Consider the following 15,100-nt stretch of genomic DNA (forward strand, 5'->3'; position numbering starts at 1 on the left):
TCTCCACAATTTCAGTTATTTGGGAAGGCTCTTAAGTCATACTTCGTACACTTCCTAAGGTTCTTTACGAACTTTTGTCACCACTGATTTGTGTGGCAAAAGCTATTTCACAACTCTGCTCTCTGGCAGAGAGTACATCAGTCAACTTCCAGTGTTCTCAAGAAAGCTAATTGTTCCTCCATATATTGAAGCAGATTAACCTGAACCCTTAGGATATCGGCTTTACCACCCCATGTTGAAGCAGGCATGAGCCTGAATCAGTGTTAACTCCAGACAGTACCATGTCTCAAGCTGACAGCTTACAGAGAATAACTAACTTCTCCAGGGATATATTCTGAAATTTTTTACCTTTCACTTTGGACCTGCCTAACACATAGCGTTTATTTGTACAATGATCACAGCCTCACCATTTACATTCTCTTTAATCTTGGATGTTCTGTTTACCTTGTGAGTAATTTATTTTATTTTATTTTTTGGCTTTTTGGGTCACACCCGGCGATGCACAGGGGTTACTCCTGGCATTACACTCAGGAATTGCTCCTGGTGGTGCTCAGGGGACCATATGGGATGCTGGGAATTGAACCTGGGTCGGCTGCATGCAAGGCAAATGCCTTACCCGCTGTACTATCGCTCCAGCCCCACTTGTGAGTAATTTATAGATTTAGCCTCTTAAAAGTATGAAGGGGGATGAACAACTCTTTCAAACTTCCTCCTCTGTCTGAAGAGTGATAGTGTGATGGCAGAAAATGACTTGCTAACTGAACAGTTTTACTTTCTTGCCCATAATCTCCTACGTGGCTCTGCGCTCTGCTCCACAGAAGGCATGGATGCTGCAAGTTTTAGGCAGCTCAGTGATCATAGGGAAAGGTATGAGAAATTTTAAATGTTTTTGAAACTATGATTTCCCCCCATTTCTCAAGGCATGATCACCATTGCAGTACTGTGTCCTGAGTCCCCGGTACACTTCTGCAGGATCACTGATAAGTGGTCAGCACCAAATATCACAAGTACAGAATTCATGAGAGTGGGGAAGAGGAAGTTAATGTCAACCTGATGGGATGTGTCTGTGACAGTGACTATAGGATCAGAATGTACTCAACACTCTGGATCAACATGTACTCAAAATTGTGGACCTCCTGGCTTGTTCCACCGAAGTCATTGTCAAAAAATAGTATCCACGATTAGGGTTTTTTTGGTTTCTTTTTAAAATTTTTTTTATTTATTTATTTTATTATTTTTTTTTGCTTTTGCGGTCATACCCAGTGATCCTCAGGGGTTACTCCTGGCTCTGCATCAGCAACTACTCCCGGTGGTACTCAGGGGACCATATGGGATGCCAGGGATTGAATTTGTGTTGGCTGCGTGCAAGGCAAGCGCCCTACAAGCTTTGCTATTGCACAGCCCCTCAACCATTACTTTTTGTAGATACATGTAACTGTTCAGTGTTACCAGAAGGCATTAATACCCAGGAATGGAGGAGGGAAGAAGGGATTTGTAGTCCCTACATGGGTATGAGAAAATACATGGGAAAGACAATATTGGGCTATCAGGTTTGTTATCATATTTTAAAATACGACTTACATGTAATAGCCTGCATATAGTTAATGTGTAATACTTTATGGGTTTTTTTTTTGGGGGGGGGTGTGATACTGGATATCAAATCCAGGACCTCCTATGTGCAAGACAAGTACTCTTCCAAAATGGATCTACCACTAGATCCATCACCAGGCAGCATTTGATGAGTTTTGACATGCATATAAACTGGAATTCAAGGCCAGGATAGATGATAGGAGGTAAGGTACTTGCTCTGCATGTGTCTGACCCCGGTTTGAATTCCAGGCACACTACATGGTCCTGTGAGTTCTTAGGAATTACTCCTAAACACAGGTCAAGAAATATATCCTGATTACCACCAGGTGTGGCTCCAAAATTGGAATAAATAAAATTTGAATCTTGATTAAGTCCATATAATGACAATATTTGTCAAGGTCTTTTTATATTATGTCGCTCATCCCACTAATTCATAAAATCATTGTTTTACTTTTGCACTTTCAAGTCAAAGCGTTATTCATTCTAATGAGCTCTTTTTGTTTTGAAGCCTCTTATCAGTGCCTCACGTGGGTGCTGGTGTATTCCTGGCTCAATACTCATCACTCTTAGCAGGGGTCATTGGTTGTTCCAGGGGTTGCTCTGGGATGCCCTGCTGGGGATCAAATCCAAGCCTTCCAGACACGAAGCATGGGCACAAATACTGTATTGCTTCCCTAGCCCTCTTTTCATTGGTTTTGAATAATAGTCCTAATTTTAGTGTATTCCATACTTAATTTATTGGTTTACACTTTTTTTGGTGTTTGGTTTATTTTAAATTTTGAGTATTTTAAAGCTGGTGCAAACATTTTGCTATTTATGTTAAGTTTTTTCTTTCATTTTTTTAATTTTGTCTCTTTACAGGACTCTTGTCAATAATGTAGATTGTAGTATATGAGTCACAAGGTAGATGAATATTTAATTTTTGCAGAACATACAAATAAGATCCAAAGTTGTTATACTATTTCCATTTACCAATGGTATTTCATTTCTTTGGTATTTCACTGAATACTTGGTTTGGCGAATTATTTTCATTTTGACCCTTTTAAATTTTTGTTTCAATGAGACTAATTTTTCTTTTAACTGCATTTCCATAGAGTTTCAAGGATAGTTTTTCAGATGTTCATCTTGGAGATGTGTCTTGTTAAATTGCAATAGAGGGGTGTTGGTAAAGTTCCACTAGGAAATATCTGGGCTCCTTTCTACTTTTGGTTGACATAGGGCTGGTAATGGTATTTACGTTGGTTCCAGGAGGCTCAGTTATAGTGACAAAACAAAATACTTTAATACTAATTTATAGTTTTCTGTACTTTATAATTTGTTTTAAAAATTGTTATTAATATCCTAGTTCTGATTTCCTCCCTACTGAAATACCCACCTCAACCAAATCAAGTTTCTTTTATGGCTCTGTTTTATAGCAAGGCATGAAGTTAATCTTGTTGATATTTCTAGGGGGTATTTATAATTGTACTGGGGTTTCTTGTTGTAGCTTCTGCTACCGTCGTAGTATATAGGGATTTCTATTGGTATTTAGTGCCAGAGTGCTAAGTAATTCTAAACCTCCTTCCAATAAAACATTATTATAAAAAGTGCTCAAAATCTTGGAAATATCAACAGCATGACTTCTCATTCACACACTGGGAGGTCTAGTCTGCCTTTTATTAGTGATAAAAATTAACTGAATGGTTATTATTCAGACTTATGAAAGAATTTGTTCTATTAGTTTAAAGCTAGATTGGTTTTTTAATTTTATTTTTTCCTTTTTGGGTCACACCCAGGGGTGCACAGGTGTTACTCCTGGCTTATGTACTCAAAATCACTCCTGGCGGTGCTCTGGGAACCATATGGGATGCTGGGAATCGAACACCTGCATTCGATTCTTCTGCCCCTCTCAGAGAGCTCAGCAAGCTACCGAGAGTATCTAGCCCGCACAGCAGTGCCTGGCAAGCTAGTCGTGGTGTATTTGATATGCCAAAAACAGTAATAACAAGTCACAATTTGTTGTGAGACGTTACTGGTGCCCGCTTGAACAAATTAATGAACAATGGGAGGACAGTGCTACAGTTCTGATTTTATAGAATGCCATGTAAATCAGTGTATTTATTGTGAAATTTTACCAAATCCATGAATGTATAATGCTACACCTTAGTTTTTATTTTTCATTTTTAATTGTGGTTTCTATTATTATGAATACAATAATGTTTCATGGTTTTGATTAACAGAATTATTGCACCTTCACCAACATCTGGATTTTCTCCTTACGCATCTCTTGTTCACCTCTTTTTTCCTCACTTCCTGACCTTGTTTTTCCTCTGAATCACTTACCACTGTAATCAACACTAAGAGCAAAAGCATCAGTTGGTAAATGATCTCAGAAAATAGTTTTTTGGGGTTTGATTTTGGTTTGGGGGCCACACATTGCTCAAGGGCTACCTCTAGATCATTGCTTGAGTGTCACTTCAGGACTCTCGAGATCATGCAGTGTTGGGGATCAAACTTAGGACTCCTATATGCAAATCAGGTTTATTGGTCTCCACAGCCCTTTTAAGAAATATTTTAATTCTATTTGGTTTTGGAGCATGTACTTGGAACATGGTTTTGGAACCTGGTGTTCAGGATTCCTCTTGGCTGTACATGGGATAACAGGTGGTGCTGCCATGCTCTGAAGTCTGTTGAGCCATCTCTCTGCTCCTCAGAAATATTTTTACTTATTTAGTACTAAAAAATCTTTTTCCTGTTGTCTGCTTGCCATAACTGTTGAATTATCTTCATAAGTTTTGCAAAAAAAATTCTGTTTGTGTTAGAGAAATGTAAAGTCGGAACCAGAGCAATAGTGCACATGGGGTGTCTTACATGTGGCTGATGCAAGTTCTATCCTTGGCATCCCGTTATAATCCCTTGAGTACCCATTACCACGAGTGATTCCTGAACATTGCCAAGTGGGGCCCTAAAACAAAAAGAAAAGCAAAATTATTAATCCAGTTACTTTGTTAATTCAGGTATTTAGGTATTTTTTACTTATTAAAAGTAATCCTTAGCGTGGCTGGAGCGATAGCACAGCAGGTAGGGCATTTGCCTTGCACAGGGCCAACCCTGGTTCAATTCCCACATCCCATATGGTCCCCTGAGCACCGCCAGGAGTAATTCCTGAGTAGAGCCAGGAATAATCCCTGTGCATCGCCGGGTGTGACCCAAAAAGAAGGGGAAAAAAGGGTCAGAGAGATAGTATAGCAAATGACATTTGCCTTACACATTGTTACCCAGGGTTGATCCTGAGTATCACATATGGTTCTCCAAGCACTGCCAGAGCCTGAGGGCAGAGCTAGGGATAATTCCTGAGTATTAATGGGTGTGGCTTCAAAACCAAAGAAAGAAATGTACCCTGTTCCTCTCTTGCCTCTGAAGCACCTCCAGGAGTAATTCCTGAGAATCACCAGATGTGGCCAAAAATTTCCCCTTTCTCCCCCCCAAAAAAGTCATCCTTAGGCCTTAGAGGTAGTATAGTGGGTAGGGTATTTGCCTTGTATGTGGCCAACTCGAGTTTGATCCCCAAAATAACAAGTCATTTTTCCCTCTTAGATCCTCAAAAAAAAAAATGCAGAGGAAGTTTTGAGATTCTGCGGTCACACTTAGAGATGCTCAGGAGCTATTCCTGGAGCAATGCCTTGGATTAAATTGAGCTCCTGCAGGCAAAACAGTACAAGTTTTATATATATATAGAGAGAGAGAGAAAGAGAGAATGGTTTGGAGATGTATTTTGGGTTCGATTCTCAAGCAGTGCTCAAGAGTTATTCCTGGTTGTGCAGACAGGATCACTCCTGAAGGGCCCAGGGGACCATAGGGGTTGCTGGGAGTCAAACGAGGTTATCTGCAATGCAAGTACTCTACCCCTTGTACTATTCCTCCAGCCTAGTTTCTGAAAATGTTAATAAAATGCCTACAGCATTGCTATTTACTTGGATTGTGTGTTTATAATTATTCTTAAAGAAAATAACTTTCAGTATTAAAATAACTATTGCAAGTGATTTAAAAAGAATTCTTAAATCTAGAGAAACCTGAAAGAAAAACTTGAAAGTACACTTACTGGGATCAGAGGTCTGGATAAGTTGTTTGCCTTGCATGCCCATTCTGCTACTTGGTTCGATCTTTGGTGCCATGTGAGTGATCCTTGACCATAGAGCCCGGGCAAATTCTGAGAAACCTCCATGTATGGTGCCAAAATTTAAATTAAAAAAAAAATAGTACACTAGGAAAACTCACTAGCAAGCCACAGAGGGTACATCTGGTAAAGCATTTTCCTTGCAAGCAACTGACCAGGTTTGGTCCCCAAAACCTACAGTTATTCCAGAGCACAGAGCTAGGCGTAACACAGCTGGTTTGTCCAAAAGCAAACAGCTTTCTGCAAGAACCTGAATTAGACATTTTGTTAGAACTCTGTGGGTAATCTGTAAGAGGAAGAATTGAGGTGGCGGGTATGTACTTGAGAGATAGTATGAATAAGGTGCTTTCCTTCCATGTGGCTAACCCAGGTATGATTCCTGGCGTCCCGTATGGTCCCCTGAGCAAGGCCAGTACAAAAGTAATTCCCGAGTGCAGAGCCAGGAGAGGTGTGGTTGTGGGGCCTTCAATGGATCAGCCTAGCTCATTTAGATATTTCAGAAGGCGGTCACTTGACTTGGGTTCCTGTTTTATTCCCTAATGCCACATGGATTTACCTCTGCGGAATGCACGTCTCCCGAGGGGTCTTTGGTCAAGCTCACGCTGGACTACATTTCCCAGGATCCTCTGAGTCGGGCGGCAGCGTTACTATCCAATGAACGCTCTAAGGAGAGGAGGTTTCTCTGCGTCTCATACGTGAGCGCAGGACTTTCGTCAGCCTCTTGGCGTCTAGGTTAGGAATTAGGCCTTTTGTTTTATCAGTGTTCGGAACAACTGGGGAGACTCGATCTGGGAGTTCGGCAGAGCAGGTGTGAGGCTGGGCGACGCCTTTCGGACCCGCGCTAAGATGGGTTGGAACCTCAGCTCCCTTTAGCCCGTGCCCCGCCTCTCCCATGGCAGCCGCAACGCGGAGGGTCTCTAGGACCCCAGTTCAGGTAAAGGCTCGACTCTGGGTAGTCAGCTCTCCCCCTCCAGTCCTCAGGACCCTAGGCCAGGCAGGGCAGCACAGAGGCCTGTTTTCTCATGTGCTGTAGCTCTAATGGGCCGTCTCCCCATTTGGGAAGATGCTCCTGTTCCGGAAGGGAGGTTCGCCTTGGACCGTAAGGGCGGTGTCTGCGCTGTTCCCGCACTGCAGGTGCAGCTGAGTCAGAGTGGAGTCGATGGTCTGTTTGGGCGCAGAGGAGGCAGCTAGTCCACCAAGGCTCCAGTGCTCTCCAGCCGACGGAGACAGCATTTTTCAGGTTATGATGGTGGAGACCTGGGAAAGGCAGAGAGCAGATACAGCCCCCATGTGACAGTTAGTGTACCGGGAGAGAGAGGCATCTTCTGCTCCTGGACGTCTGTTCAAAAGACCGCAGATTATTGGTGGGGGGGGGGGGGGGGGGAGGGGGTGGAGGCGGGCGTACACCCAGCAATACTTAGGGATTACTCCAGACTCTGCACTTAGGAATCACTCCTGGTGATTCTTGGGGGACCATATGGGATGCTGAGATCAAAACCCGGTCAGCTGCGTTCAAGTCAAGCGCCCTACCCACTGTACTGCCTCTATGGTCTCAAAGTACATTTTCTTTTAAACTATCTTCAACAATTATTTTTTCTCTTTTGGGGGTAAGAGTATTTGGACCACATCAGGTTCTTTTTATCCAAGTTTTGATGTTGCATATGTCATCCTTAGTGGGACTCAGGTGACATACAGTGATTGGGGGTTGAACCTGGTCCTATTATATGCAAAGTATGTGTTCAAGTCCTCTGATCCAGCTCCCCAGTTGCTCAGGGATCACTCCTGATGGTGTTCATGCACTATATAAAGTGCTAAGGATTGAATCCTGGTTGATTGCCTGCAAAGCATGCACCTGCCTTTGCTGTACTATTTCCCTGGCACTCTGACAAACACTTTACCCCTGTACTCCCTAAAGCACCCTCAAAGGTATGTTTTTCTAATATGAACCATGATTGAATGAAAATGAGAACTTGAATATTCTAGGGTTTTATTTTTCTTAGTCACCATGAAAAAGGAATCTCCATAGATTGAAATGAAGTTGGTAGTAGGAATATTATTCACAGGAAATAGCAGGAGCTTCTTAGATGTTTGAAAAACAGAAAGGTGAGCAAGTGAGCTGGGATGTTGAAGAATGATGACCTTGCATATGAGGCCCTGGGGTCAAACCTCGGTTACCCCTCGGCCCCCCTGTAGAGTAGTGAGGAGCTCTACTCAGGCTTTGAGATCCTGTAAAGGATTCAGGGTGGCAGCAGCATGACTGTTTGGACCAAGGTAAATGAGCTATTTGTTACATATAGGAAAAGTTATTTTCTGGTTAATCTGGTAAAACTGTTAGGGTGCCAGAAAATGGGGAAAGTTAGGGGATCAGCACTAGGTGTCTTGCTTAGTTACATGGGTAACGGTGAAGGATATAAGTAATCATGAAGTGAGTTGGAGAAATGGTACAGCAGATATGGAGTTCTCCTTTCATGCAGTGACCTGGTTTGATCCCTGGCACCACAAACAGTCTCCTGAACTATTCCAAGACTGATCTCTCAGAACAGAACCAAGAACAGCGTTGGTGGCAAAAAAAACAGAATCTCCAAAAATCATGACGCAAACCATGAAGGAAGAGTTGTTCTGGGACAGGTAGCAGGCAGTAAAGGTATTGATAGTGAAGTGGATTGTATGCAGAGGGTCTCAAGCAATAGCACAGCAGCTAGAGCAGCTAGGGCATGTGACAACCCAGGTTCCATCCCTCATTAGGTCCCCGCGCACCTCCAGGGGTGATTCCTGAGTGAGAGCCAGGAGTAACCCCTGAGTATCACTGAGTGTGGCCCAAAACAACAGAAATGAATGCAGAAACTTAATAGCAGTGAAGATTGGGTAGTGCTCAGGGTTGAGGTGGTACTTAGCTACTGCAATAGGACCAAGATTTTGTGATGATTTTGGTGAGGACCCCACTGAGTTAATATAAACCAATGGCAGGAACCAGGAGATCCCCATTCTTCATTATATTATGTATCTATATATCTATATATCTATATCTATATCTATATCTATATATCACTGTCCTCCCGTTGTTCATTGATTTTCTCGAGCAGGCCCAGTAATGTCTCCATCATGAGACTTTGTTGTTACTGTGTTTGGCATATTGAATACATCACGGGTAGCTTGCCAGGCTTTGCCATGAGGGCGAGATACTCTCGGTAGCTTGCGGTAGCTTGCCAGACTCTCCGAGAGGGGTGGAGGAATCAAACTTGGGTCAGCCATGTGGGCTGGCGTGCAAGGCAAATGCCCTACCCGCTGTGCTATCGCTCCAGCCATATATATATATATGTATATATATATATACACACACACATATATATGTATGTATATATCACCATGAGAAACATTTATACACTTACAGACTTTCATGATTATGTTTCAGTCATACAATACCATTCCTTCACCTGTGCTCATTCTTCACCACCAATGTTCCCAGTATCCCTCCTACCACCCCCACCCCATTCCCCCATTTTTTCTTTTATCTTATTTTTGGTGGTGCTGGGGACTGAACCCAGACCTCATGAATGTATGGCATGTGCTCTACTGATGCACTACATCCCCAGCCCAAACCTTACCCTCATGATTCTGTATTCTTTGCATCCTGCAGGCTGTCTGTCCATTCCTTTGGAAGCAGTCTCTCTCAGTGGGTAGGGTGCCCTCCTCCGTTATGTGATCAATAAACTACTATCCATCTCCTTTTGACAGGGTCAGTGTTGTGTGATTGGCTAGCCCTGTAACCCCAAGATGGGAATTGTGCCCTCACCCATGCAGAGAAGAGTAGGTGATAAAAATACAAGCAACATGGTGGGCAGGAATCGTCTTGTGGGTGGGACTGTGTTATCATAGGTATGTGGCTATGGGATTCACTCACAAAAGTCATGCTTGCTTTGAGAGGCAGTAGGACTGATCCTAGGTCCCTTACATGGTAATGTCACTTACATGACATTAGCCACTCCAACAAAATTGTCTGGTGTGATTCAGTGCTTGACTGAGAGCTTTGCTATCTGCTTGTTCACGAACTACTATTTAATGATGGCTGGTCCATGTGATCAGTGGGCTTAAGATCTCAGGGTACTAGGGGGATGGGCATAGTGAGGAAGGGATTGAGAGTTCTCCAAGAGGCTTGCAGTGGTTCGTCTGTTCCCATCTTGTCAGGGTAGAGTGACCTTTGAAGATGTGGCTGTGTACTTCTCCTGGGAGGAATGGGATCTGCTTGATGAGACTGAGAAATGCCTGTACCACGATGTGATGCTGGAGAACTTGGAACTTATAACCTCCCTGGGTAAGGTCTTGAGCTAGTCTGCCTTTCCTTTCCATCCCTAAGAGCACATCTAGCATCGGTTCAAGATCTGGGCTTTGCTTCCTTCCCAGGGCCCCTGGGTAGGTGTTGTGCTTGCTTGGGTTGAGTTCTGTGCACTGCTTCTCTCCCGCTTGGAGCAAGGTCCTAGCTTCTGTGCACAATCAGAGTTAGGAGTCTTATATTGAACCTGATGGAAATTAACTATCTTACTTGCCTCTGCCTTTGTCCAGATGCTAGTGTGCTGCAGTTCTATATCCTTCTATTTTGGGGTCACACCCGGCAGTGCTCAGGCTACTCCTGTCTGTGTTCAGTTAGAAGCCACGTGGTATCAGAAATCGAACCCAGGGCTCACACACATAGCATGTACTCCAACACATTTTGTTATCTCTCTGGCCTCCTACTTTCTGTTAAGTGACTTTTTTTGTTTTATTTAGGTTTTTTGTTTGTTTTGCTTTTGGGTCACACTCAGTGATGTTCATAGATTTCTCCTGGCTCAGAACTCAGGAATTACTCCTGGTGCTGTTTGGGGAACTGTATGGGGTGCTGGGGATTGAAACCAGGTTGGGCACATGCAAGGCTAGTGCTTAACTTGCTGTACTACAGCTTCAGCTCTTAGGTGACATTTTCTTATGTTTTCTGGTCAGAACTTACCCTGACATAGTGAACATTCCAGGCCCTCCCCTTTTTTTGTGGGGGAGGGGGCAGGTGGAGGGATGGTGATGGGCAATACTTCCAAGCAGTGCCAGGGGGACTGGGCAATTCTTGACCAGCCAGGCCAGTGAATTAATACGAGGACCTGAGTAAGTACTATTCCTGGGTCTTGTATTACTAGGACTTACCTTAGTAGTGTTTGGGCCTTCAGGGCTACACCCTGCAGTGCTTGAAGCCTTATGGTATCAGTGATGAAGGTCAACTGCATGCAAGATATGTCTTAATTCTTGTGCTGTAATTCTAGCCCCAGGAGCCTCTTGTGAAGTGTTCTGTAATATTTCATTTCCTATCACAATCATTATTCTGGGTTATAGGCTGGTTTTGACTGTTCACTGGTCCTGTCTTCCCTTCAGTACTTGTACTATCAAGGGTCATGTATTTGCTTATTGAGGAAGTGGAGTTGGGTTGAAGAACCCACTTTGAGTCAAATGATGTACGTGAATCTACTCACAGCAAGGAGCTCAAAAGGAGATGATGTCAGAGCCGTGTCAGAGTCACAGCAGAAATCAGCACTCTGTCCGATATTACCAGTGCCATTGACTAATCTCACTTCCTTTGTTGGTACTCAGCAACAGTACTCATAACTTCTTCTATTGGGGAAGGGTGGGAAGGTCTCGCCAGGTGCTCAGGAGTCCCAGGAATCTTTCCCTACAGTTCTCCTGTTCACTGCACAGGCTCAGAAATGTGGTGCTGGTAATTCCCTGGGCCATCTCTGCAGTGCTCAGGAGCCTCCAGGGCCACACCCAGCAACGCTTTCCTGGGAACTTGTGGTGCCAGGATTGAACAGGGATGGCCAGATGCACGAAATGAGCCGTAGCGCCCTTGTCTCTCTGGCCTCCCTTGTAGTGTATCCTTGACTTCTATTCTGAGGCTACTGTTCCATTTAGAGTCCATGTCTTCTTGTTGTTTTGTTTTGATGTCTCAATTTCTTTGTTTGTTTGTTTTTGTTTTTGGGCCACACTTGGGAATTACTCATGGCTCTGCACTCAGGAATTGTTCCTGGCAGGCACAGGGACCATATGGGGTGCAGGGGATTGAACCCAGTTGGGCTGCGTGGAAAGCAACCACCCTACCCACTGTACTATCTCTGTCCCCTCACTTGTTTTTCTTAACCACTCAATCTGCTTTACTTTCTTCTTTGGTCCCTATGTGTTACATTATGAAGAGTATCAGTATTCTTAATTCTTCTTCTCTTATTAAGTTTTTAAAATTGAAATTCCATAGGGCCAGAGCAATAGTACAGCAGCTAAAGCTCAGATTCCTGAGACAGAGCCAGGAGTATTACCCCTGAGCATTGCTGGGTATGATCCAAAAAAAAAAAAAAAAAAAAAATTCCATGAATTAAAAAGTTACAAGGATATTTGTGATGAGTTTCAGGTGTATGAAGTTTCAACACCAATTTGTTCACTAGTATTTAAATAATTCTTAAGTACTAGCTTTAGAATTTAACAATATGACTAGCTGCATTGTCATATTTTCTCAAATCTTAACATTTTTCTGCACATTATTATAGCAGAAAAGTTTTTTTGAAATTTGTTTGTAGAGAGCAAATTGTATTTTGTATCATAGCACATGGTTGTGTTCTTTGCCTTGTGGGGCCTTTTCTGTTCTGTACAGTTGATTTAATTTTTTAATTTTTGGTTTTGGGCCATACCCAGAGGTGCCCAGGGGTTACTTCTATCTCTGCACTCAGGAATCACTTCTGGCAGTGCTTGGGGAACCATATGGGATGTATGAGATGCCGGAGATCAAACGTGGGTCAGCTACATATAAGACAAAAGCCCTAACTGTCTGTACTATTGGTTGTTGTTGTTATTGTTGTTGTTTTGTCTTTTTGGGTCACACCCAGCAATGCTCAGGGGTTACTCCTGGCTCTCTACTCAGGCTGAGGCGATCATATGGGATGCCAGGCATCAAACCCCGGTTGGCCATGTGTAAGGAAATGCCCTACCTCTGTACTAGCACTCTGGCCCCAAAACAACCCCAAGCTTTATCTGAACAACTTTCATACCTTGTGAACAATATTGTGGGCTTGTTCCTGGATTTGTTAGATGTACATTTATGTAGTCAACATATACTTTACCAACATTTCTTCTTTTCAGGTTGTTGGTGTGAAGCAGAAAATGAGAAGGCACCTTCTAAGAAAAGAATTTCTATACAGGGATTGTCACAGGTTGTAGCACCCATAGCAAATGTGTCTCCACAGAAGACTCATCCCTGTGAGGTGTGTGGCCCAGACTTAAGAAATATTTTGCATTTGAATGAGCACCAGTGGATACTTTGTGGGCAGAAATGCTACAAGATTCAGGCATGTGAGAAACAATTGTGTTTCTGTGCCAGACTTCACCAGAAGCAGCACAATGAAGAGAAATGTTGCAGAAGTAATGTGGTTGAAGTTTCATTTCAAAAGGACTACCAGTCCAGTTTGTCAGAGGACCCTGTTTCCTATAAGGAGCTTGGGAGGGACTTCCTTGATAGTTCAGCTTTTCAGCAGCAGATTACACAGGCCAGGGATAAGTCAGACAGGAACAATGAAGGTCGAGCAGCCACACACAAGGAAAGTACCCTTAACTCTGGAGAATGCAGAAAAGATTTCAGTTACAAATACACACATGTACGTTTCCAGAGAGTCCTCCCTAGAGAAAGATGTTATGTGTGCAGTGAATGTGGGAGATCTTTTAACAAGAGCTACAGCCTCAATGACCATTGGAGAGTTCACACTGGAGAAAAGCCATATGCATGTGGGGAGTGTGGGAAATCCTTTAGGCAGAGCTCTAGCCTCATTCAGCACCGGAGAGTTCACACTGGAGCAAGGCCACATGAGTGTGATCAGTGTGGGAAATTATTTAGCAATAAGTCCAACCTCATTAAGCATCGGCGAATTCACACTGGTGAAAGGCCATATGAGTGCAGTGAGTGTGGGAAATCCTTTAGTGAAAGCTCTGCACTCCTTCAGCACCACAGTGTTCATACTGGAGAAAGGCCATATGAGTGCAGTGAATGTGGGAAGTTCTTTACTTACCACTCTAGTCTCATAAAGCACCAGAGAGTTCACTCTGGATCAAGACCCTATGAGTGCAATGAATGTGGAAAATGCTTTACTCAAAACTCTAGCCTCATTGAACACCATCGAGTTCATAGTGGGGAAAGACCTTATAAATGTAATGAATGTGGGAAATCTTTCAGCCAAAGCTCTGCACTCCTTCAGCATCGGAGAGTCCACACTGGAGAAAGGCCCTACAAGTGCAGTGAATGTGGAAAATTTTTTACTTACAGCTCCAGTCTCTTAAAACACCAGAGAGTTCATGCTGGATCAAGGCCCTATGAGTGCAGTGAATGTAGGAAGTCCTTTACTCAAAACTCTAGCCTTATTAAGCACAGGAGAATTCACACTGGAGAAAGACCTTATGAGTGCAATGAATGTGGGGAATCTTTTGGCAATAGCTCTAGCCTCATTAAGCACCAGAGAATTCACATTGGAGAAAGGTCTTAGTAGTGCAGGGAGCTTGCAAAATTGTTTAGCCATAGCTCCAAATCAGTGACTGCCATAATGTTCACCCTGAATAAAGACTTTCTGAGTATTCGAACATGGACAGTTATTTCCTTCCAAGTCCTTATGTTGAATGAAGAGCTGTGAGTGTGTTGGGTGTGGGAGACATCTAACCAAAATCTAGTTTTTTAGCAGTGAATAGAATTCACACCATAGAAAGACCCAGTAAACGCAATGAATGAAGAAAGCCTTCAGTTGAGGGCTTGCCTCTTAAATGTGTAGATGCTAGTTCGTTATTTGATTTACCAACTTTGGAAATATCTTAGGAAGTTGCCACATGCTTGTGTTGAACCTCATACATCTGAGTAGCACTGTAGCACTGTTCTCCCGTTCATCGATTTGCTTGAGCGGGCCCAATAACATTTCCGTTGTGAGACTTGTAACTGTGTTTGGCATATCGAATATGTCACGGGTAGCTTGCCAGGCTTTGCTGTGCAGGCGAGATACTCTCGGTAGCTTGCTGGGCTCTACTTATATAAATTCAGGTATGTGAAAGCCTTATTGTAATTTTTAATCTACTCAGAGCTCTTGCCAGGTATGTTTCACATTTCTGTAGTAGAACTCATTTTACCTTTTTTACCTAGCAAGTCTGCATAGTGTGTTGGATTCTGCCTTCCCAATGTGTTCCTTAGAAGTACAAGCCAGTGTTCTCCCAAGTGTGAAAACTTTACAAGTTCAAGTTATCAGAGCACTTTGTCATTCTTATGACTGTTTTCTTCCCCTCACTAAATTTTTGTTACGAGGGCCAGAGAGATATACACTG

The 15,100-nt window shown here is 43.1% G+C and overlaps 1 protein-coding gene across 1 annotated transcript; it reads left to right on the top strand.

Moving 5' to 3' along the window:
- Positions 1 to 266: 266 nt before the first annotated feature.
- LOC130043883 (zinc finger protein 154-like) lies at positions 267 to 14,366 on the top strand. The gene is made up of 3 exons (XM_056136378.1): positions 267 to 447; positions 9,937 to 10,058; positions 12,890 to 14,366. Exons 1-3 carry the CDS (start codon positions 392 to 394, stop codon positions 14,278 to 14,280), a joined length of 1,569 nt encoding a protein of 522 aa, XP_055992353.1. The 5' UTR covers positions 267 to 391; the 3' UTR covers positions 14,281 to 14,366.
- The last annotated feature ends 734 nt before the right edge of the window (positions 14,367 to 15,100 follow it).

The sequence above is a fragment of the Sorex fumeus genome, unplaced genomic scaffold, assembly GCF_029834395.1.
Source record: "Sorex fumeus unplaced genomic scaffold, SorFum_2.1 ptg000122l, whole genome shotgun sequence".
NCBI classification, from domain to species: Eukaryota; Metazoa; Chordata; class Mammalia; order Eulipotyphla; family Soricidae; genus Sorex; species Sorex fumeus.

What these genes read in the sequence shown, in the direction of transcription:
- LOC130043883 (XM_056136378.1), top strand. Translation starts at nt 392, where the DNA reads ATGATCACAGCCTCACCATTTACATTCTCTTTAATCTTGGATGTTCTG. An exon ending in TTGGATGTTCTGTTTACCTT is followed by an intron (nt 448 to 9,936) that starts GTGAGTAATTTA and finishes TTGTCAGGGTAG; the next exon opens with AGTGACCTTTGAAGATGTGG. An exon ending in GGAACTTATAACCTCCCTGG is followed by an intron (nt 10,059 to 12,889) that starts GTAAGGTCTTGA and finishes TCTTCTTTTCAG; the next exon opens with GTTGTTGGTGTGAAGCAGAA.